This window comes from Perognathus longimembris, chromosome 3, assembly GCF_023159225.1.
Source record: "Perognathus longimembris pacificus isolate PPM17 chromosome 3, ASM2315922v1, whole genome shotgun sequence".
NCBI lineage: Eukaryota > Metazoa > Chordata > Mammalia > Rodentia > Heteromyidae > Perognathus > Perognathus longimembris.
In genome coordinates this window covers 117,747,502-117,771,649 of record NC_063163.1, presented here as the reverse complement: position 1 = coordinate 117,771,649, position 24,148 = coordinate 117,747,502, and the positions used below count along the sequence as shown (strand labels likewise).

At 43.7% G+C, this 24,148-nt stretch overlaps 1 protein-coding gene across 1 annotated transcript in view; it reads right to left on the bottom strand.

Moving 5' to 3' along the window:
- Window positions 1-6,827: 6,827 nt before the first annotated feature.
- The window catches only part of Cbl (Cbl proto-oncogene), a 54,870-nt gene continuing 37,549 nt past the window's right edge, over window positions 6,828-24,148 (bottom strand). The window contains exons 7-16 of the mRNA XM_048343984.1: window positions 22,787-22,874; window positions 22,302-22,433; window positions 21,713-21,916; window positions 18,242-18,373; window positions 17,778-18,155; window positions 15,443-15,537; window positions 11,563-11,703; window positions 10,846-10,940; window positions 9,517-9,699; window positions 6,828-8,427 (exon numbers count right to left, since the gene is read on the bottom strand). Of these exons, the coding sequence (XP_048199941.1) occupies window positions 8,141-8,427; window positions 9,517-9,699; window positions 10,846-10,940; window positions 11,563-11,703; window positions 15,443-15,537; window positions 17,778-18,155; window positions 18,242-18,373; window positions 21,713-21,916; window positions 22,302-22,433; window positions 22,787-22,874 (1,735 nt within the window). The 3' untranslated portion in view covers window positions 6,828-8,140. The remainder of the gene's footprint in view (window positions 8,428-9,516; window positions 9,700-10,845; window positions 10,941-11,562; window positions 11,704-15,442; window positions 15,538-17,777; window positions 18,156-18,241; window positions 18,374-21,712; window positions 21,917-22,301; window positions 22,434-22,786; window positions 22,875-24,148) is intronic.

The following is a 24,148-nucleotide window of genomic DNA, read 5'->3' as shown; positions in this document are numbered from 1 at the left end:
TAGTATAACAGACCTCTAAACATTAATACATTGGCAAAACAAAATGGACTTCAAATGAAAATGAATCTTAAAGCTCTGCTATTCTCTGTAAGAATATTTACCTTCTGTTTTTTTTTATTCTTTACAGGTGAGAATGATTAAATACTGCTAATATAAATTTTTTTATATTAATGACATTTTTAAAATAGTCCACGAAAATCTAAGTGTCTGTTTCATTTTCTTCTTAATACTGATATACAAATTGGGACTCTTCTTCCTGGAGAAAACTTCAAGTTCTCTCTAGCCCCACCCAGGCCAAGAATTTCAAAATCTTGAATAAGGAGGGCCTTTAAAAAAAGTGTTTCTGCCTCCCGATTCTTTATTAAAGGCAGGAAGAACTGAGGGGAGGGGAAGGAACGAGTAAAATGTCGCTGTGTAGAAGACCCTTTCTGACAGGCTTCTGGGGGGTCCCTTGCCCCTCCCTGGGGAAAATCAGACCCCGTAGCGGGCACCTGTTGCTTAATGCTTTACGTCTGAAACTATGGAACGAAAGGAAAGCCAGGTCTGAGGAGAGGCAGGAGGTTGAAGCTGGCTCGAGGTCCAGCAAAAAGAAAAACAAGATGTACGACCCTCTCCTTCGTGGGAGAGCACACCCTACATTGCTGCACGAGGCTGGGGGGCCCGGAACGGTCCATCCCTGGGACGCTGTGGAATAGTCTCTTCTAAGAGACAAAGCTTCCAGCCTGCGAGCGAAGGGACCTGGACCCAGTCACGTGACTCCAGGGCACAATGCTGCTGCTGGTGGGGGGCGGGGAGGACACCGCAGACACGCCCACCCGTGTGCCACCTCTCCAACCACAGAGCCACCCCTTGCTGTCCCCAGGACACGAGGGCTGAGAGACTCAAGGTACAGGAGCTCAGACTCTGGTATTTCCATATTAAGTCCTAAAATGCAGCCTGGGATACAGTGCTGCCTTAGAAAGGCACAAAACATTTGGTTTCCTTTTTTTTTTTCTCAGTGTGCTAAAAATTGTTTTGTTTTGAATAAAGGAAAAAGATATATAAGGTTAAAAATCTCAAGTCACCACAGCCAGAAAGCAGATGGAGGAGGCGCGCCCCCAGCCGCCATGCTCACCCACATTGCCACCCAAGTCAGACCACAGCTCGCCAGCAGTGGGCAGGGGAGGCCAGGAGGCAGCTCGGCGGGCAGGGGGGAGCAGGGCCAGAGGGAGAAGGGAAGCAGAGGGGCACTCGCACCCCACCCGAGGGCCCGTGGGGGAGGCCGTGGAAGGCCAGGGAGCTGTCCATAGAGCAGCACTGGACAACGCTCTTCTCTGGCCTGGCTCTGGGCTCGGGCCAGGCAACGTGCAGGCCTGCCTCCACGGAGTGCTAGGAGCGCGCAGGCTCACAGGGCCAGGCAGTGACAAGCCCGCCCGCCCGCCGATCCCTTCAGCCACTCGGTCAGTGGGGAATCCGGGCTCGGCTTTCCACACCGGCTCTGGACAGCACAGGGAGTGGTCGGTCCGCTGCATGTTTCTCAAGCTTTATGCTAGGGAAGAGGCTGCAACATCTCCAAACAGCTGCTAGTCAGCACTGGCCTTCCATCCGTGTGGAGCTCGCTCTTCCTGCCCCTATTTCCCCATCTCTTACTCTTGTGCTACTTCCTGGAACCAAGAAATACTAGTGCTTCCCTCTGGAACCAACCCCCATTCCCTAGACGCTGAAGGCACGCGGCACCACGCTCCCTCCCTCTCCCAGGAGCCTGCACTAGACTACTGAGGTCTGAGGACCTGCCTTTCCTGTGTGCCTCCATGTATATCTTTGGATTATTAAGTTACTTCTGTGTATACCAAATGACTCTAGTAGTTTAAAAAAGTTATAAGCAGGGCAGTATAAAATGCCTACAACTCAGGACAGGCTCTAAGATGGGATAAATAAGATCTGATCATTCAGGCAAGTTGAAGCATAGTTTAAAAACAAAACCAAGCCAAAATAAAACAAAAAAGTCACAAAAAACAAACACTTCACAATATAGGTCCAAAAAAAAGAAAGGAAGGAAGCAAGCGAGAAAGGGACAGATGTATTCTTTCTCAAGAGCTCATAGGAAGAGCCCTGTTCACAATGGAACGGCAAATGTCCCAACGACCACCTCTTCTCAGTGGCCAGCAAGGCAGTTTCTGTGGTGCGGAGGAAAAGCATCGCCTCAGAGGCCCCTCCCACACAGCAAGACGAGACAGGCGAGAAGGGAACGCAGGACACAGAGCGGGTTCGTAGATGAACATGGATTCAACACGAAAGCCTGAAGAGACAAGAAGCCCAAGGGGTGGCTACAGCGAAAGCCATGATCTCCAAACAACTGGGAAAGGCTGAAGACCTGACCTGAAGGGTGGCTAAGAAATGCCATTGCAGAACAGACCAGGCCACAAGATGAAGGGAGCCATCTTGGACTCTACAGAAGATGACAGTGAGGAGAATTAAGCCTAAGGATTTTCCTGATGACTCATTACGTCTTCTCAGGTCTGCCTTCCCATTCTTAAAAAGCAAGACAGTAGGGCTGGGGATATAGCCTAGTGGCAAGAGTGCCTGCCTCATATACACGAGGCCCTAGGTTCGATTCCCCAGCACCACATATACAGAAAACGGCCAGAAGCGGTGCTGTGGCTCAAGTGGCAGAGTGCTAGCCTTGAGCGGGAAGAAGCCAGGGACAGTGCTCAGGCCCTGAGTCCAAGGCCCAGGACTGGCCAAAAAAAAAAAAAAAAGCAAGACAGTAACAGCTTTGCTACTAGCATTATGGAGTCTGTTCCTCTGGGAACCCCCAGCTTCCAACTGAAGGATTTTTGGATGCTGTCTGTCTGCTTCTTTGTTCTCCATGGAAGGCCCGTTGGTGGGGGACTGCTAATCAATGGGCTGGGTATTACTTAAGATAAGAACTGGGGGCATATATTTGTTGGGGGGAGTGTCCCGTGGTTATGTAGATTTGAGCCTGGGTGCTATTTGGGGACCTTGTACACAAACAGGCTGCGAAGTAGGAGGAAGGACCAAGTGTAAAGCTTCCCAGATCGACAGCATGTAAGAACCAGAGCAATTTCCTATCCTATGGAATGAAAGCCGAAACCTTCTGATGACAATACCCGCTTCCTTCAGCTTGACTAGTTCTTATATCCAAAGGTCCTAACCAGGAGAGGAGAGTTAATCTGGTTCTGCCACCAGCAGTCCTCCATGCGCTAAGTATATTCCTATAGAGGGATTGCTGTGCGCAGGCTGAAATCGGAGTTACAATACTTCAGGTTGAAAGTTGAAGCTTTAAGGTCTAGGAGAGTAATGATGTACGGACAGTGCGCCACTGGGAGGGAGGCACGAACCCGCTAAGTATCCCAGACTAGCTCTTACAAAACCAAACCAAATTGACAACTCCTTCAGCCTTTCTAGTACACAATTAGCCACTAAGGTGTCAAAGGATAGGAAAACAAATGCCACAAAGGTGGAGTAGGGACACCAAAAATGCAGTGAAAAGATCAAGGAAGGCACTAGATTGGAAAGGGGACCATAGGCAAATTCTCTGATTAAATAAGCATTTCATGCCTTACTGTACAAGGCCAAGCAGATTCCACTGACATATGTAACAAAAATACAATCAAAGGGGCTAATAAACAAACAGTCTGGATTTTTTAGTCAGGACAACTCTATAAGAAAAGGTAAGTCTACATAAGGAAAGGTAAGTCTACATAAAAGAGCTGTGAATACAAGTTGCAATCGTATTAAGAGCTATTTCAGGGGCGAATGTGTTAGACAACTCAGACACAATCCAGTATCAGTTGCTAATGGTTTTGGCAGACAATAATCACTCAAACATTTTATTTGCTGAATGAACAATCAAACCGCTGTAGTCACGCCAATGGTCAAATACATTTTGTTCAGTCATTCCAGAGTCAGAGAGGCCAATAGCAGCTGAGCGCTGGTGGCCACGCCTGTAATCCTAGCTACTCAGTTGGTTGAGATGTGAGGATGGCAGTTCAAAGTCAACCCAGACAGGAAAGTCCACGAGACTTTCATCTCCAATAAACTACTTTAAAAAAAAAAAAAGCCCAAAATAGAGCTGTGGCTCAAGTGGTGAAGCACTAGTCTTGAGCAAAAGCTCAGGAATAGGGCTCAAGCCCTGAGTTCAAGACCCAGGACTGGCACCAAAAAAAGGGGCGGGGGGAGCAATAGCAAGTAAATTTGAAGGTAATTACTATCTGACTTTTATGATGCGAGGTAGGAGAATATTCTGTAGTAACACCACTGCTGATGGCCTACAAAAATGTTCATGGTACCTTAAGGGAACAGTCAAGATGGTCCATAGCACGCAACCAACCTGTGGTACAAAACTTAGTTTGGACCATATTTTATTTTCCTAGAGAGAAAATAACTATTGTGAGAATAGAGACCTCCTAATTTTTCAAAAATTACAAACAACGGAATGATACTAACAGTACTATTACACACCAGAGCCCCTGGAGATGTCTGAGTAAGGAGAGAACAGAAGAATGGCAGAGCACGCAGGGTGGGGTTAGGGAGAGAAGGTGAGTGGAAATGGCCAGCAAAAGGCAGAAATCACTGCTGAAATAAATATTTACAGGCAAAGGCTAAGACGATAAGCTGCCTAGTCTATTTTTTTATTTAAAAGGAGGTATATATCATAGAGACCACAGGGTGATTTATTTATTTATTACCACTTTAAGAACCTTTTACTTTAGCAGAAAGAGAATGGGATAAGCAGATTAAAAAGTCCAGTCCTGTACTCCCCCCACCCCCCACCCATAGTCTGCCATGAGCAGAAAATGTAAGAGTACTAGGCTGTCAGTTCAAGTTCCAGTACCGGAAAAAAAAAGCTGGGTGATGGTGGCTATGCCTGTACTCCCTGCTTCTCAGGAGGCTGAGACTGAGGATCACGGTTCAAAGCCAGCCTGGGCAGGAAAGTCTGTGAGACTCTTCTCTGCAGTGAACCACCAGAAAACTGGAAGTAGTGCTGTGGCTCAAAGTGGTAGAGTGCTAGCCTTGAGCTGAAGAGCTCAGAGACAGCGCCCAGGCCCAGAGTTCAAGCCCCACGACACCACCATCACCAAAGAGCTCAAGAACAGCACTCAGGCCCTGAGTTCAAGCTCCACAATTAACAACAACAACTGAAGTCTAGTCCCTATTAATGAGGCAGGCAGACAGGATAAAAGCAGGAAAGGGGGTTGATTAGAATAGCCTAATGAATTAAGAAAAGAAAAAGGAAAACGTTAAAGTGGTTTTCTTGAGTATACCGACAATTTGTATTTAGGAGAAGGAAAAAAAAGGGGTTGTCAAAATGTGAAAACTCAAAAAACTAAAGCCTGGTCTTTTAGTAAAACCCAGAAGAGCCAAATAATTAAATACTGCTATACAAAAGGAGGATGAAGAATGAATTATTGATGCCTCAGAAGAAAACAGACGAACTCCAAGTTTTGGAAATATCCTCAAGATGAGAGCGGCACTAACCCTTCCCACGGGCTGGCACTGTCCTGGGAAAGGACCTCATGTAATGGCCAATCCTTGAATATCAGTGACCCTCATCTCACAAAGCACCCCCCCCCCCAAGCAGCCAACGATGCACATACTCAACAAAGGGACGTGGGCCACACTTTCAGAACGGACTCAAGTTATTACATGGGAGCTCAGGAAAGGAAAAGAGATGCCTTGAGTCGAGAAGGTGTGAGCATTGGTCTCCACACAAGAGTTGGGTACACTGAAAAGGCAAAAACATCCGTGGCCAGTGCTTTTTCATGGATCTTCACACTATGGGCAATGTCTGCCAATAAAGAAAAATTAAAATATGGACAGGCCTGGAAACTGCTGTCACTTCTTTTTCTAGTTCTTTGTCCAGGCCAGCCTTCAATGTTTAAATAAAATACAAAACTCAATGTTACCAGCATGTTGAAGTTGAGGGTACACTACTGTTTCTCTTGGGCCTTCCTCTACCCCAACACAGGACTTCTGGCACCTGCTGTGTATTGTGCTGTTTCTAGTCTGAGAGGAGACACTGGGTAACCATGGAACATCAACACAAGGGCCTCTACTATCTGCTCTGGAAATATAAATAGCTCTGGCAAGAGGATAGAATCCAAAGATCCTGGAGTAGCCAGATGCCAAGGGAAGGAGGAATTAGAAAAGCTTTTAGTTCCAAAGATGTCTGAATGGAAAGAAACTGGCCTAAGAAGGGTCATTTTTGTCTAGAACTAAAGACAATAGCATGACTTAGGCCCCGAGCAAGGCAGATTTATGGGAAAGCAAGCTTGCTCCTAACAAGAGAAGGAGTACATGCTGCTAGGGAAGTCAGAAGGAGATCCCAATAGAGACCTGACTGAATCCAAGGGGCCACGCAGCAGCAGCAGCAGCAGCAGACAAGGTCTCCAAACTGGATTCTGGATCTTTCTATGAACTCCCAATTAAACAAACTGCCAGCCTTTCTCCATACTGTCTTAGATTAACTTCAGTGAATAGCATCTAATTATTGTGAACACAGTAATTATATGTAAGACTTAAGAAAACAGCAAGGAAAGGAAGAAACACTCCAATCCCAAAGCCACAGGCACAACATAACTAAGTCTATGAATACCACCAATGTACAAGAAAGGTGCTAATTATCAGCAAAACATTGTTACCATGGGTGATGCCCTATTCCTTATGGGTAAAGAAAAATCATTATTGAGGGGCTGGGAATATGGCCTGTGGTAGAGTGTCTAGCATGCTTGAAAGCCCTGGGTTCAATTCCTCAGCACCACATATACAGAAAAAGCCAGAAGTGGCGCTGTGGCTCAAATGGTAGAGTGCTAGCCTTGAGCACAAAGAAGCCAGGGACAGTGCTCAGGCCCTGAGTTCAACCCCCAGGACTGGCAAGAAAAAAAAAAAAAGAAGACAAAAAATTACTACTGAAATTCTACCCCGGCTCATATTCAAAAGATACCATATAAACCGAAATTGATTTACTGGGAATAAAAACTGAACAGACAAATTTTTATCGTCTATTTTGTGCGGCAAAATAGCATGTGAGTGCAACTTCCTAAAGTTTCATGGTACTTAAGCCAGAAAGTCACCCTGGAATCAATGTTCTTCCCTTTCCATTAAGTAGAAAGACTCCTGATCTGCACCAAAACACATACCTGGCTGGCACCAAGGCAACAACTCCCCAGACGGCATCCTAGGGAGAACACGGAATGTATTTGAAGGCCTCTATCTCAAATTGGTCGTTATGTATTAGGATAATTCAAACATCTTATTTTAACAAATTCAATGCTCCTATATAAACTGCACTTTGGAATGACCAGGGTTAGTTGCTAGCTAGCATCAAGCATGACTGTAACAACAGAGCAACAGCACTTTCCCTTCTACCTAGCTCTAAAATAAACCAACAATATGACACATCATAAGGAGTATCTTATAAGCTGCTTGACTTTAGTAAGACTGGTCACAGCAAGCCCACTGCCAGTGACAGAACACCAAGAGGAGGAAAAGGAGGAGGAGAAGGATACTGATAAGGGAAAAAAACAGAGGAGGAAGGTGTTCTCAACATAAAAGACTTCAGCTATGCACATAATAATCTAAGCCAAAAGGGAGTGTTGAAGCTGTAATACACACTAGGGTTAGGTGCAATACCACAGTAGATGGAAGTCTTTAAAGATTCCTTCCTGAACCTTTTGTGCTATTCCCCATCTGGGATTAACACACACAGCAGGATAATCTTATAATTATAGGACATACACAATCACAGACACGCACACACACACACACACACATACACATGATCACATCCCTAACACAGAAGAGCCTCAAGTTCTCGATTAGGGTTTATAAAACAATGCTTGTTCTGCTGCTTGTGGGCCAGCTCCCCAGGTAGGCTACCATGTAATAAAAACCCACTCCATTCCTCTCCAAGTGGGCACTGAAGGACACCTGCAAATACACTCTCAAGACTGATACAACAAAACACTAGCTGCTCCATTTTCATTCCACGGCTTTGAAATCTTAGAACCCTGGGCATCACGTGATCCCAGGGGAGAAGGCAGGACCTCAGTGAGGTCCCCAAAGCAACCTCGGCCCTCCTTGGTGCTCCTTGAGCCTGGCTTTTGGGTCCTCTGAAGCCATGGCAGGGAGAGATGTGCTAGGTGGCTACATGAGCAGGAGACGAGATAGAAACAAATTCCCGGAGGATGTTCTTGGCCATTTCGATGTTGTTGTGGGCAATGACCAAAGCTTTCTGGATGTCCTGGTAGGAGTAGCCCTGGCTCATGAGGCTCTCGATCTCGCTGGAGAGCTGGGGCGAGGGGGCACTGCCAGGGGCAGCAGTGACACCACCTTGTTGACAGCTGCTTGCTTTTCGTTCAGAGTTGATTCTCCGAGGGAATGGTTTGGGGGGCCGCTCAGGAACTTGGGAACCCTCAGAGAAGTCTAGAAAACAAGGGAAAAACTGCAAGTCTGGGAAAAAAATCCTCATTTAATGGAAGGAACAGTAATTAGAACAGATATTATTGAATTCCTGTCAGTTGCAGGCGTGTGCTCCTATATCACAAAAGGCTTAAACTTTGCTTGCTTGTTATGCTAGGATGGAACTCAACCCCTCTACAACTGAGATAAATTACTAGCTTGAAAGGTAGATTTTAGAGGTTCAAGGGCTTGGGGATCTAGTTTCCTTATTTAGAAACCACTTTCTAAATATATCATACACCTGTTTCATTAACAACTAACTGTTACTATGATAAGCTTGTGTATTATGCTTTTCAGTTAGCAACAGGTTTTCACACAAATAATCATCTGGATTTTTCTTTTAAATTCTAAGTGGACAGGAGAAGAATACACTCCTCTTTCTACAAATAAGGAGACATGCCCATGGAGTGGCTCAAGTGGTAGAGTGCCTAGTAAGCCTGAGTTCAAACTCCAGAACCGCCAAATAAGGAGACAAAAACAAACCTAAGCTGCAGTGAGGAAGGATTAAGTCAGGTTGGCGGGGATCACTGCCTGTTTGGGAAACTAGATGCTGCCCATCCTTTCTACCAGCTGTCCTGAGTGTTGTCTTCAGTTTCCAAAGTGACAGCAACTCTGGTTGCTGTCCTACCAGGCAGGTCACAGGTGCAGGAAGAAGAGCCCCCAAAGCCAAGGCCCAGGGTGGAGGGCTCCAGGCCCATTCTATGTGCGATGCAGCACAGTACACCTTCTGCCCAGGGGGACGAGGCCCAGGAAAAAGGAGCCCGAGGTCTGAACCATCAAACTTGGTTCTCACTGTCACAAGGCAACCTCAAAGAACTAGAAACTCTACCTTTCCTCCGGCACAGGAGGATCCATGGTGCAAAGACCATTTTATTTCTAAGTTTGGCAAGGCCTCAAGAATTGGCTTCAGCCCACTTTCCACCCATTTAGATACACAGTATAGCATACAGTCTACTGCTTCCTCCTACTGACTGCCACCGGAGCTGGTTAGGTGTTCCAGCATAATAAACTAGGAACCAGACAACACAGGACGAAGGCAGCTTGGAGACTCACTTGTCATGGGATCACCATCCAGAGACAACCAGCCAAAGGAGGAGCTGGCGTTAGAGATGTCTGAGAGAGTTCGCCGGGCCAGGACAGCGGGCACAGGGGGCTTAGGGACGTCATACCCATCATCCTCATTTTCTGGCTCTTCAGGACCAGGGTTGGCATGGGCTGCAGCCAAATTCCCTTCACCTGGAAAAAAAAAAAGGTGGTCAGGGAACCTTCTTCTCCTGCCCCTAGCACATTTCAACCCAGGGCACCTATTCATTCATGCGTGCATGCATGCAATCATTGACTTTGTTTGACAGTTACTCAGTGTCTGCTGTGAGGCTCTGTGGGTAGAAATAATAATCTGCCCCAATCCTGCAGCTGTGCTACTGAACACGTCAGAGATTACTTTGTGAAGGTTAACAGCCACTGATGTCAAACACTCAAAATGCCATTTCTTTTTAAACACTTTAAACACAATTCATGTTGGATCAGCCACAGGTCCTATGTGTGAAGACTTCTTGAACTTTCAACTCAGTGAGCTAGTTAACATGGGAATTGAATGTTTACCACCCACATACCAAAGAATTTCATCAATGCAATGGGAATAAAAGGGAGCTGCCAGCACTGCAGGTCCAGGCCATATAAAAGAATGTCTCTAGGCGCTGGAAAGATGGGAAAGCACAAAAAGAACTAACTAGCTGTGTACCTATCAATCAACCATGCTGACAAAGAGTACTCAAAATAATTTTTCTCCTTAGCTCAAGCGATCTCAGCCAAATGTTACAAGCTAATTCCTATGGTCTATCAACAGTTTTCTTCTTCCTGAACTACCTCCCTGCACACCTCGGTGGTACTAGGGTTTGAACTCCAGGTTTCACACTTGCAAGGCAGATGATTTTACTTGAGCCATACTTCCAGTCTTCTTCTTGTTTCCTCTGTGCCGGTCCTGAGATGTGAAATAAGAGCCTGGGTGCTGTCCCTGAGTTTTTGTGTTTAGGATTAGCACTATACCACTGGAGCTATAGCTCCACTTCTTTTTTTATGGTGATTAATTGGAAGTAAGAGTCTCAGATACTATCTTGCTTGGGCTGGCTTCAAACTTCAATCCTCAGGTATTGGCCTCCTGAGCAGCTAGGATTACAAGCATGAGCTAGCATTGCCCGGCTTTCTCTTCTTTTTATGAGACACAGTCTTTCTTTGTAGCCCATACCAGGCTCAAAGTTGCAACGTAGTCCAGGCTGGACACAAATTCCCTCTCCTTCTGCCTTAGTATCTCATATGCTGGGATTAAAAGCACACCCCATCACACCTGGCATGTCCATTTGCAACAGGAAAGAGGCTACTCACCCAAGGTGTTCTCAGTGACAGACGGTGCCTGAGACTGAATATTATACATAGCTTCGTAAGTACAGCTGTCAGTCTGCTGGTCACAATCACATGCTCTGAACCAGAAGGAAAGAAGCACAATGATCTTTGGAAACAGAACTGTTACCTGCAACTCATGAAGACTCATCTGTTCACAAATATCCTAAGACCCCAAATTTTCTTAATACAATAAATATATTGTATTTTTATTGTATCTTTTTTTTTTTTTTGGGGGGGGGGGCCAGTCCTGGGCCCTGGACTCAGGGCCTGAGCACTGTCCCTGGCTTCTTTTTGCTCAAGGCTAGCACTCTGCCACTTGAACCACAGCACCCCTTCTGGCCATTTTCTGTATATGTGGTGCTGGGGAATTGAACCCAGGGCCTCATGTATACGAGGCAAGCACTCTTGCCACTGAGGAAATATCCCCAGCCCTTTTTATTGTATCTTTATTCCATTATCACTTATAAATGTTTTAAGATATTAGACAGGAGTATATTCAGAAAGTCAGAGCAACTCTAAGAAAACATGAAGAGTAACTGCTTGCAGCTACCAGAGCCTTAACCATTAGGGATTGGATTGATATTTAGGCTTTAATTGTAACTAATAACAGTACCTACAAGTAGCAAGCCAAGCAGGTGAGGAATGGCATGGGAATAACCCACATAAAGGTAGTTGCCCCTAAGCAGGGTTGTCCTGTACCGTGCACACTGGGCTGTCTCCAAAGGCCGTTTCAGCTCTGGCTTTTGAAGCCCTAGAGGTCTAGAGGAGGGAGTCATATACTCCGTGTCCTCTTCACCCTCGCCCTGCTCCCCAGGTGGCAGTTTTGGCACTGGAAGAGGTCTAGAAAATGAAGTGTAAGAGAAAAAGGTTTAGTTGGAAAACTTTCAATTACAAATCAGGCAGCTTCAAAACAGATAAAACTCAAAATGTGAGGGAGAAAAAGTGAATGTCACCCACAGAAGTAACTAGGATTTAGGAAGAAGCATACCAACCACAAATCCTACTTTCATCTGACCAAAAGTGTGGCTATTCTGCTTGAGATGTTATAGGGATGGGTCCCTGGTTCTAGTTGGTTCCAACCTCCAGTAAGCTTCATTATACTATCCCAGTTCTAGTGCTAGCATTCTCAATTTTTTCTTTCATAAGGTATAAAACAAGAAACAGCAGGTAGCTTTTTGATATGTCAAAAGCATTCTCAGGGGCTGGGAATGTGGCTTAGCGGTATAGTGCTTGCCTAGCATGCATGAAGCCCTGGGTTTGATTCCTCAGCACCACAAAAACAGAAAAAGCCAGAAGTGGCACTGTAGCTCAAGTGGCAGAGTGCTAGCCTTGAGCAAAAAGAAGCCAGGGACAGTGCTCAGGCCCTGAGTCTAGGGCCCAGGACTGGCAAAAAAAAAAGAAAAAAGAAAAAAAAGAAGCCAGGGACAATGCTCAGGCTTAGGCTCCCCCCCACCCCCCCAAAAAAGAATTCTAATATATTACACTAGGATATAAAGATTTTTTTTTCTCTTCAGCACTTTTTACAAGAAAAATCTGAAAGTTAAAAAGTAACCAATTCTGGGACTAGATCTCAGTTTTCTGATTCCTATTTCAAGAATTGGGGAGCAGAGGTAGTGCTACAGATCAAGCATGAGATTTCCATACATGCTAGACAAGCTCTTTAGCACTAAGCTATTATTTTTTTTAATTTAGTATCTTTATTAAAATTTTCAGGTAGTTATTTTCTACTTTATCATAGAATTTATATCATTCTAATAGTAAAATCATATGTTAATTATTTAGGAGACAGTTTCTATTGGGATTTAGATAAATTATTTCTTTTAATTAAATTCATATCACATAATGCTGTCTTTCTGCTCTCTTTTGGTGTTCCTTCTTTTTTTTTTTGTCAAAGTGATGTACAGAGGGGTTACAGTAAGGCAGTGAGTACATTTCTTATCAAACTTGTTTCCTCCTTCATTTCCCCCAGTCCCATCCCGCCCCCCCCCCCCCATGAATTGTACAGTTGGATTACACTAAGCTATTCTTCCAGGCCCTAACTTCTGGGATCTTGGTATCACAGGCATACGTGATTGTGAAACAACTTACTCTATGAAAGAAGACTAAAGCGGAACCAGCCATGTTGGAAGCCCACCCACATACACAAAGGCTTCATGGGGTGGGAACTGATGAGTGTTTTCTTTCCTCTTGGTACTTTTTTGTGTATCTTAACTACTGCAAGGAGCACTTGAATTTGCCTCTGTATTTACTTACTGCTTAGTTTCTCTGGTTATAAAAGCAATGCATGCTTATTATGTAACAAATGCTGATTCCCATTAGCTTGTACAATTATTGTGTTAATTATAATAAATTTGTAGAAATATTTTATTTATATTCTGGTCCTGGGGCTTGGACTCAGGGCCTAGGCACTGTCCCTAAGCTTCTTTTGCTCACGGCTAGCACTCTACCACTTGAGCCACAGCGCCACTTCTGGACTTTTCTGAGTATTTATTGGAGGTAAGTCTCATAGGGACTTTTCTTCCTGGGCTGGCTTTGAATCACGATCCTCAGATCTCAGCCTCCTGAGTAGCTAAGATTACAGGTGTGAACCACCAGCACCTGGCATCCATGCTACTTTTTTGTCATTTGCTTTTTAAAAACAGCATCTCAAAAAAGTTGTCCTTGAACTCTTTTTTTTTTTTTTTTTTTTTGCCAGTCCTGGGCCTTGGACTCAGGGCCTGAGCACTGTCCCTGGCTTCTTCTTGCTCAAGGCTAGCACTCTGCCACTTGAGCCACAGCGCCACTTCTGGGTGTTTTCTGTATATGTGGTGCTGGGGAATTGAACCCAGGGCCTCATGTATACGAGGCAAGCTCTCTTGCCACTAGGCCATATCCCCAGCCCCTGTCCTTGAACTCTTGATCCTCCTAACAACTCACCCCCGTGAGTGCTGAGATTCCAGGTGTGCATAACCACATCTGGCTCCATATATTACTTTTATTATTGATAAATTACCCACATGTATGCTTGATTCAAATTTTGCAAACAAGGTTGGCCACTTTCCCACCTCCAGCTTTTTTATTTTTATTTTTTTTTTTTGCCAGTTCTGGGGCTTGGCCTCAGGGCCTGAGCACTGTCCCTGGCTTCTTTTTGCTCAAGGCTAGCACTCTACCACTTGAACCACGGTGCCCCTTCTGGCTATTTTCTATATATGTGGTGCTGAGGAATTGAACCCAGGGCTTCATGTACATGAGGCAAGCACTCTTCCACTAGGCCATATTTCCAGCTCCCACCTCCAGCTTTTTGCTGGTTAACTGGAGATAAAGAGTCTCTTGAATTTGTAATTCTCAGACTCCTGAGCAGCTTGATTACAGGCATGAGCCACAGGTGCTCAGCTAACATTTATTATTTTTGAAAAGAGAAATGGAGTCATTGAGTAGCCAAACAAAATTTTAAGGCTAAAGATTTAACACATAGTAGAGCATTTGCCTAAACTGCTTGAGGTCTTACTTAGGTTAGGTTAGGTCTTTAGCTAGAGTTAGGCAGTGGGTAATACCAGCACTCAAGAGTACTGTAAATCTGAGTTGGCTTAGATAACTCAACAAGTCTGTCTCTGTAAGATTCTTAATCACCACAAAACGGGAAGCAGAGTTGTGGCTAAAAGTGGTAGAGTACTAATCTTGTACAAAAGAGCTCAGGCCTTGAGTTAAACCACCACCACCAAAAAAAAATCAATTATATATATATAATTTAAATTTAATTTAATTAAATAAATTTAATAATTTAATTAAATTTAATATATATATGAAAAATATTGGAGGTGGGTTCAGTGGCTCACATCTTTAACCTTGACTACTCAGGAGGCTAAGATATGAGAATTAAGGTTTGAAGACAGACCTGGCAGACAAATTGGCAAGACTCTTATATCCAGTTAACCAGCAAAAAGTCAGAAGTGGAGACACAGTTCAAGTGATAAGAGCACCAGCTGTCAGTAAAAAGGCTGAGAAAGAGCTTTAAGTCTGACTTCAAACTGCAGCACACACATATATAACAGTAATAACGTTCTGGCAATATATACTATTTAAAAGACAGAAAGCAACCAGATATCCAGGACTTGAAAGAAAGAAAGAATATACTAAAGTAAGCTCTAAATGAAAAGCTTTGAATTTGGCATTTGAAATCGTTCTCAGTGAACCAAGGACAGACAATGGATTCTCTAGGATTTTTAACTCGTCAGTATTTGGGGGGCTAAAAATCCTAGAAAAGTAGGCCTAAATTCGTAATTCCCTAGAGCTATTGTTAAGCCCCAAATTGTTTAAGCAAGAGACTAAGATTCTAAGAAACTAAGCATGTGGTAGCAGCAAGCAACAGAAGTGCTGAACAGACACTGTGGTGGTCTTGCCAAGTTGAAGAGACAGGTAGTATTACCAGACAAAGCCTTTAATTGTAATTTATATATTCAATTAAAAAAAAAGAGAATAGAGAATGGAAGGAAATACTTGTTTGAAGTCAGCCTGGACGACTCAGTGAGATCTTGTCCTCCTCCCACCCCCCAAAAAAGTACCAATTCCACTGAATAAAAAACAGCTTTAGTTTACTTACCTAGCTGCCAGAGAATAAATAGCATTAGCAGAAGAAGAAGGTTTGATTTTGGGGTGCTCACATTCTGGGCCTGGCAACGGGCCACTATTCATATTCTGGAATGGAAAGTGTTGAAAGAACCTCTTTAATGAAGCCACAGGTAAGTATCTCCTTTACTACCAATTCAGAACCACAAGAATACTAATCTATACAGACTTCACTGTCAAGGCCATGTCCAAGGGCCACACATTTAATACAATCGTAGCTGCTTTCAGGGTCAGACAGACAGAAAAGGTCTGGGCGTTTTCTGTTTAACTCTAGAAAAACTGAATATATCCGTTGTCTAGACTAATACCATTTTCTAGATAAAATATCTCCAAATTCAAACTCAAAATAGTCATTTTGGACTGATGCCACCTGAAAGTAAGACCTGTCCACTTTCACTAATTCCATACGCACAGGTGCCACTTAAATGTACAACCCAAAAAAGGTTAGCTGAGCACCATCACATTCCTCAACCAAATCTTTCCCACTCCATCTCCTCCTTAGATTTCTTCTCCTCTTTAGTATCTGTCAGTTCTCCCATCTCAAATCCAACATGTCTCAGAGTGTGTGTGTGTGTGTGTGTGTGATGAGATCTGGTCTCACTCATCTTTTCCACCCACTGTTTCTGAGCCTTCTCTGGCTGCACCTCATCTGGCTGCCCATTTCTTCTCCGAGAAATAAATGGCAAGCCCACTTGCTCACGTGGCACTGGCTATAGTATGTCCTGCTGTAATTTCTCAACCCAACCTCTCCCACATGCACTTCTTTCCTCTTTATTTTGGAGCCGTCGTCCTTCACTGTTCACAAAGCTCACTCGACCCACAGCTGCTTTAGGATCTTGGCTCAGAACTGTACTCCATTCCTTTCACAACTGTCCACCTCAACTGCAGCTCTCCCTATACCCTTCTCTAAGCTGTTTTTCTCCATTGCACTCATCACTGTGAACATACATATTTATTCACCTTGTTTATTTTTTATCTTTTCATCAGAATAGTTTGTGAAGCAAAATTTTTTGTTGAGTGCTCAAATGAGCCAATGAAATAATATTCTTTTCTTACACCCATTCTGATCCCTCATTACAAGTGTAGACAAAGGACCATTAACCTGTATTTTTTTCAATCTACTATCTTTCCAATCTATCCAGTATACTACCAGATTAATCTCTTTAATGCCTCATTTTGATCATGCCATTCCACTAATTTAAAACTTCCAAATGCTGCTCATTTTCTACTGAATAAACTTGACCTCTCTGGAGGAGTGTTGAGAAAGTGTTAGTCTTTTTTGCTCTGCTCATCATCCCACAAATCAGTTACAGCACCTTGTCACTGTGGCTCTGATCAACCTTAAAACTATGGTAGACTCTTAATACTGCCACCCAGGCCTTAGGCATGTAATAATTGTGTATTTTGTTTTTTCTGGCAGGAAAAAAAACCTCCAAATCCAAATGTCTACTTTCTGTACTTTCCAAAGAATACTTCCAAATAAGATGCCTCTTTCTACAAAACCTTCATGCCGGCAATAGCTGGAAAGGGTCTCTCTTTTCTCTAAAACTTAAATGAAGCTTCTAGTTATTTTCATGGTATTTATGAAGGACATCTACTGTATAGTTACAAACGACTTTTTTCCTCCCCAGTTCTGGAAGCTTGAACTCAGGGCCTGAGCACTGTCCCTGAGCTTCTTTTGCTCAAGGCTAGCACTCTACCACCACTTGAGCTACAACACCATTTGTGTATTTTTCTGTTTATGTGGTGATGAGAAATCGAACCCAGGACTTCATGCATGCTAAGCAAGCACTCTACCTACTAAACCACATTCCCAGCCATACACACTACCCTTAATGTGTCCTATTAACAAATTTCTTGAAAGTTAAGGATCATATTTCTGAACTATGCATAAAACTTATTAGGGTTGGGAATGTGGCTTAGTGGTAGAATGCTTGCCTAGCATGCATGAAATCCTGGGTTCGATTCTTCAGTACTACATACACAGAAAAAGCCAGAAGTGGCACTGTGGCTCGAGTGGTAGAGTGCTAGCCTTGAGCACAGAAAAGTTCAAGGACAGTACACCCAGGCCCTGAGTTCAAGCCCTAGGACCAGCAAAAAAACAAAACAAAAACCATCAAAACTTTGACACACAGACAAGCACATACCTTAAAACTGTCTGCTCATGATTTTCTCTTTTGATTATTACAATAATCTTGTTTTGATTTCTTTATTTTGCCCCCTTAAACATTCCCTAGAAAAACTTCTGACCCATAAAATCTGTCCACAAATACTAAACAGGCTAAATTAACGTCAACGCTGGAACTCACCATGGAGGTATCCAGACTGAATGTGCTTCCAAGCCTGGGCGCGTCTGCTCTGGGTTCCACTTGAGAGGACAGTGAAAAGGGAAGGGAGTGCCGATTGGTTAGTTCTCTTCCGGTCCAGGGGTCACTGGGGCTTGGAGTAGCTACTGGTACTTTGGGGATTGGCCGGGACAGCCATGAGTCCCCAAGGCGGCTGGAAGGGACAGGGGGCAGTTTGTCCCTAGATGGACAATCGCCTGGTGTACAAGGTAGGGGGCGTCTCTGGGGCCGGGTTTCTGCTCCAACAGAATATGGCCGGTCTGGAGGGGGTGGTGGTGGAAGATCTCGAAGTGTAGGAGGTATTGGCAATGGTTTGTCCTTATGAAGGGAGCCAGAAGCAGCCTGTGAAAGCAAGATGTGAAAAATCAATCAAGAGCCACCAACACACAACAGAAAAATCAGAAAACTGCAGAAGTATATTGCCTTACCTTGGAAGAAGTTCCCAGAGCAGACGAGCTTGGAGGAACAGATACTCGCTGTTGAAGAAGGTCAAGTCGTGGTGGTACTGGAGGAAGGGAAGCTTGTGGGGTCATGGAGAATGGAGAGGGAGGCCTTTCTACCTAGAATCAGTGAAATTTAACAAGTTACTCTTGTTTAGTTGAAAAACTGGCATTTTCAGGCTGGGAATGTGGCATAGTGGTAGAGTGCTTGCCTAGCATGTGTGAAGCCCTGGGTTCAATTCCTCAGTACCACATAAACAGAAAAGGTCGGAAGTAGCTGGGTGCTGGTGGCTCACGCCCATAATCCTAGCTACTCAGGAGGCTGAGATCTGAGAATGGCGGTTCAAAGCCAGCCCAGCAGCAAAGTCCATGAGACTCATCTCCAATTAACCACAAGAAAACTGGAAGAAGCGCTGTGGCTCAAGTGGTAGAGCACTAGCCTTAAGCTGAAGAGCCCAGGGACAGTGCCCAGGTCCAGAGTTCAAGCCCCATGACCTATAAAAGAGAGAGGGGGGGAGGGGAAGAGAGAGGGAGAGGGGGGGAGGGGGAGACAGAGGGAGAAGGGGGAGGGGGAGAGAGAGGGAGAGAGAGGGAGAGAGAGAGAGTGCACGTGTGCCAAAAGTGATGCTGTAGCTCAAGTGGTGGAGTGCTCAGGAACAGAGCCTAGGTCCTGAATTCAGGCCCCAGAACTGGCAACAAAACAAAACGTGGCATTTTCAATTCTTTTTTTTTTTTGCCAGTCCTGGGCCTTGGACTCAGGGCCTGAGCACTGTCCCTGGCTTCTTCTTGCTCAAGGCTAGCACTCTGCCACCTGAGCCACAGCGCCACTTCTGGCCGTTTTTCTGTATATGTGGTGCTGGGGAATCGAACCCAGGGCTTCATGTATACGAGGAGAGCGCTCTTGCCACTAGGCCATATCCCCAGCCCTTTCAATTCTTCTTAAAGATGTAGATAGCAAATACCATGAGAACAATGAAGAGAACAATTGGTGACAGGCCAAACTCAGGTTCAGGGCCACTCAGGGTTATACAAACCACTCTGAAATCTCAGAAATTTCCAGAGCCATGAACTGTTTTTATGTTACCATAAGAGGGCACTCTATCACAGATGGCAAGCTGCAGGCAAATGCATGCATAAAGGGAAAGCTATAAAAGCATCCTGGTTCTCCCCACACAATACATGCTAATAAAAACAAACATTTTAACTTAGAACTTTAAAAATTATTACTATTTTCTAACTCTTCATTTTGAAAAAAGATGAAAAAGTATGTTCAAGATAAAATCTGAACAATGTAAAATGAAAGGAGCAGATACTAACCTTCCAACAAGTTACCATAGGAAAAATGTTTAAGGAGTAAAACAAGGAAAGAGACAGTTCTTGAGTTATTATAATAACCCAAATTATGACCATGTGGTTACTATAATGACCCAAAAAGAGGAACAAGATTAAGAATATCACCAAGAAGCATCTTGAGTTCTTCCAAAGAAATGTTAGCTCAAGAGATTACTATTTTCTGGCAATTTGCTCATTATGAGACAACCAATACATACATGTATAACCTTTTCCATTTGCTTGTCTATAACAGGCAAGGAATGACTGAAATAAACCTGAAGTAAACTGTCAAGAACTGCACATGGACAAGCACAGATGGCTCACATCTATAATCCTAGCAACTAAGAAGCCTGAGATCTGAGGATCCTAGTTCAAAGGCAGCCTACACAGGAAAAGTTCCAGAGACTCTTATCACTAATTAATACAAAAAAAAACATCGAAGCAGAGCTGTGGCTCAAGTGGTAGAGCACTAGCCTTGAGCAAAACAAGCTCAGGGACAATGCCCAGATCCTGAGTTCAAGCTCCACGACCCACACAAAAGTAAAACAAAAACAAAAGGCTGGGAATGTGGCTTAGTGGTAGCATGCATGAAAGACTGGGTTCAATTCCTCAGAACCACACAAACAGAAAAGGCCATAAGTGGCACTGTGGCTCAAGTGGCAGAGTGCTAGCCTTGAGCAGAAGAAGCTCACAGACAATACCCATGCCCTGAGTTCAAGCCACAGGACTAGCAAAAAACAAAACAAAACAAAACAAAACAACCAACCAACCAACCAAACCAGAGTAACTTGCAAGTTTGGAAACCATGTATCCCTCAAGAAGACACTACATAAATTATGAGATGGCCAAATCATGCTCTTCTCTTTGGGTATATATGTATTCATAAAAGTTGCTTTTTAGCTGGGTGCTAGTGGCTCATGCCTGTAATTCTAGTTACTCAGGAGGCTGAGATCTGAAATCACAGTTCAAAGACATCTTGGGCAGGGAAGTCCATGAGACTCTTATCTCCAATTAACCAGAAAACCAAAGTGGTGCTGTGGCTCAAAGTGGCAGAATGCTAGCCTTGAGCAAAAGAGCTCAGGGACAGCACCCAGGCCCAGAGTTCAAGCCCTCAAGCCCCATGGGGGGGGGGGGGGGCGGGGAGAGAGCTAGTTTATTCTCTTTGAATTTCTACTCATCTGGAGAAGTGCTAATTTCCATCTTCTAAATGCATATACCACTTAAACAGTATATACCTAACAATTTCAAGCAGCATTTTCTATGTATATATCCCTTGTGCTAAATAGTGTTTCACCTGTGTCTACATTTTCTTCCCAAATAACAGCTCCTGAGGCTTGCCTGAGACATCTGGTCTCATAAATCATTCTACACTGAACTATTTATCTAAGCAATAAGCATTTTGTAAAAGCAAGGTCTTAACTATTAAAAATTTGTATCGTCGGGGCTGGGGATATGGCCTAGTGGCAAGAGTGCTTGCTTCGTATACATGAGGCCCTGGGTTCAATTCCCTAGCACCACATATACAGAAAATGGCCAGAGGTGGCGCTGTGGCTCAAGTGGCAGAGTGCTAGCCTTGAGCAAAAAGAAGCCAGGGACAGTGCTCAGGCCCTGAGTTCAAGCCCAGGACTGGCAACAAAAAAAAATTGTATAGTTAAGAAAGCTAAAAACATTTTGAATACTATAGTCCCCAAAAATCAGTCTTGTGAATTTCTCTCTTTAGAAATCTAGTGAATAATTTTATGCACGGATACCTAATGTCTCCCCCTATGGATATGTTAATTTTAATTTTCTTTCTTGTAGTGTGGACAATCAGACCTGGAGTTTCATTTAACCTAGTCAAGCACTTTACCACCGAGCTACATTCCCAGTCCTTAAAAAAACTTCAGTCACCAGGCACTAGAGGCTCACGCCTATAATCCTACCTACTCAGGAGGGTGAAATCTGAGGATTTGCCAGGCAAGGAAAGCTGTGAGGCTCTTATCTCCAATAAACTACTCCAAAAAAGCCAGAAGTGGCACTGTGACTGAAGTGGTAGGGCCTATCATTGAGCACAAAGTGGGTTCAGGTACAGTGCCCAGGCCCTGAGTTCAAGTCCTGAGATCAGGGGGAAAAAAAATTCAGTCTTACCTTGGCACCTGCCAATTCCTTCATCATGAAGAGAGAATCATCAGCTCGTTCATCATCATCATCATCATAATTTGGTGAGGGAGCTCCTTCTGCTCCTTGCCTCAGAAGACTGCCACTTCCTCTGGGATCGAACGGATCTACCACAATGGGCTCAGTACCTTTAATTTCACATCGGCAGAAAGGACAGCCTTGACCTTCCGATTCCTGTACAGGACACAGATGACAATAAGATATATTTAGAAACAGATTTCTTAAGCATAAAAATGAAATTAACAGGCCCGAGTTATAAGCTCAGTGGCAGAGTGTGGTGTTCAGCATGTTCTAGGTCTTAGGGTCAAACCTCAGTGAAAGAAAGGGGGCTGGGAAAGAAAGGGGCTGGGAAAAGGAGAAAAGGGGAGGGAGGAAAAAACAGAAGAATGAGAGAAGGAAGAAAGGGGAAAAGGAGGGGGGAAGGGAGGAGAAAGAGAAGAGGAAAGAAGGACAGGAATGAATAAAATAAGGAAGGTAGACCACCCTTACCAACAATATACAATACCCAATTCTTCAGTGAAATTATATAGCAGAGAAAACACATGGTTTGGATGCATACCTGCCAGGATGTAAGACAGGATGTGCACATGAGGTGTCCACAGGGTTCAATTTTCACGTCCTTATCGTTTTCAGCACATATTTTACACAGTTGGAAGGTGGATCCCATCTCACAGTATAATTCATATTGTTCCTTTGATTTAAAACATTGAGATCATTTGTTGAAGACATGAATGAATCAATGACAGCAAATGCTAAGAAGAAAATTAAAGACAACTTTCTATACAAATTTTGCTCGGATAAAAATGTCATGGCTGTGGTCATTGTACCTTTATTAAACTAGAAAGTATCCAGGCTTGTCCCTATTTTAAGTTGCACAGTTTAAAAGATACCTGCCCACCCATCCCTCCCCCCCAAAAAATTTCATTAACCTAACCAACGGTTTAGAATGAGAATTCCAATCATTGAAACTACACAGTCAATTCTGTAAAATATATCCAAAAGTTTGGCTCTAGTGATATGGCCATAACATAATACAAAATTCACCTGTGTCACTTTGATGTGATCTTGGGGAGTTGGTTCACATAACCCTGTCAGGTCAGGATTCTGATTTCTCCCATCAGGAAACAAATAGCTAGAAAAAGAATAACCAACCTTGGAATTTGATTAACATCCAGCCTAGTAATATAGATAAATTATATATAATATATTTTAAAAATATAAAACAAAGCAAAACTACCATGGGCTCGCAAAAGGCCATAGGCCAAAGTTTATAACTCCCTTATTTATTTAATTTTGTAAAAAACTAGGGGAGAGGGTCAGCCATAGAGCTTGAACTCAGAGCCTAGGCACTGTCCTTGAGCTTTTTGTTCAAGGCTAGCAATCTACCTCTTTGCGCCACAGCACCACTTCAATTTTCTGGTGGTTAACTAGAGATATGAGTCTCATGGACTGTCCTGCCTGGGCTGGCTCTGAACTGTGATCCTTATATCTCAGCCTCTTGAGAACTAGCATTACAGGTGTGAGCCACCGGCACTTGGTGTAACCCTAACTTAATCAATGTATGAAACAGATGACCATAAGCTACAAATTCTTAATTTAAACTTCATTTGACAGTATGGATTTTTTGTTTTCCTTTTATGTAGGGTTTTGCTATGTGGTAGTTCCTGGGTGACCCTGAACTCAAGATCCTCCAGCTTCAGCCTTCAGAATGCTAGGACTGCAGGCAGGCTCTACCATCCCATGTTCTGCATAAAACCAAAGACCTTTTGCTCAATGCCAGCATTCTACCACTTCGAGCCACAGCTCCACTTTAGGTTTTTGAGTGGTTAATTGGAAATGAGAGTCTTCACAGGGACTTTTCTGCCTGGGCTGGCTTCAAATCATGATCCTCAGGTCTCAGCCTCCAAGAAACCAGGAATACAGGCATGAGCCACCAGCTCCCAGCTTAAAGGTAACGTGACAAGAGTAAATTAAATTAGCCATTGAAATAATCTACCAGGGAGCTTCTAGCATCTAACTGCTCTGACAGTTAGGGAAGTACCGTGTTCAGCTCCAATCCAACTATAGAAAAAGATGTAAAACAAAATATGATTTTCCTAATCATTTTAAGACACAAACTAGTTTTCTGATCAGCCCATATTTTCAATGTTTGCTGACAGTTTGAATTCTCACATGAACACCAATTCTAGAGTAATTAAAAACCTAAGTATCTGCGTATGTGACAAAAGCCCAAGGCCTGAAGAAATGCTGATCAACCTAAATGAAATTAATTTGGAAAAGGAGAGAGATAAAATGTACTCATAGCAGTCACTACAGCACCAGAGAAAAACAGTCCCACTTACAAAATCTCTATCAAATAAAGCTGAAAGTGCTACAGAACCTGAAGGCTAAGTCAATGCAGGCTGT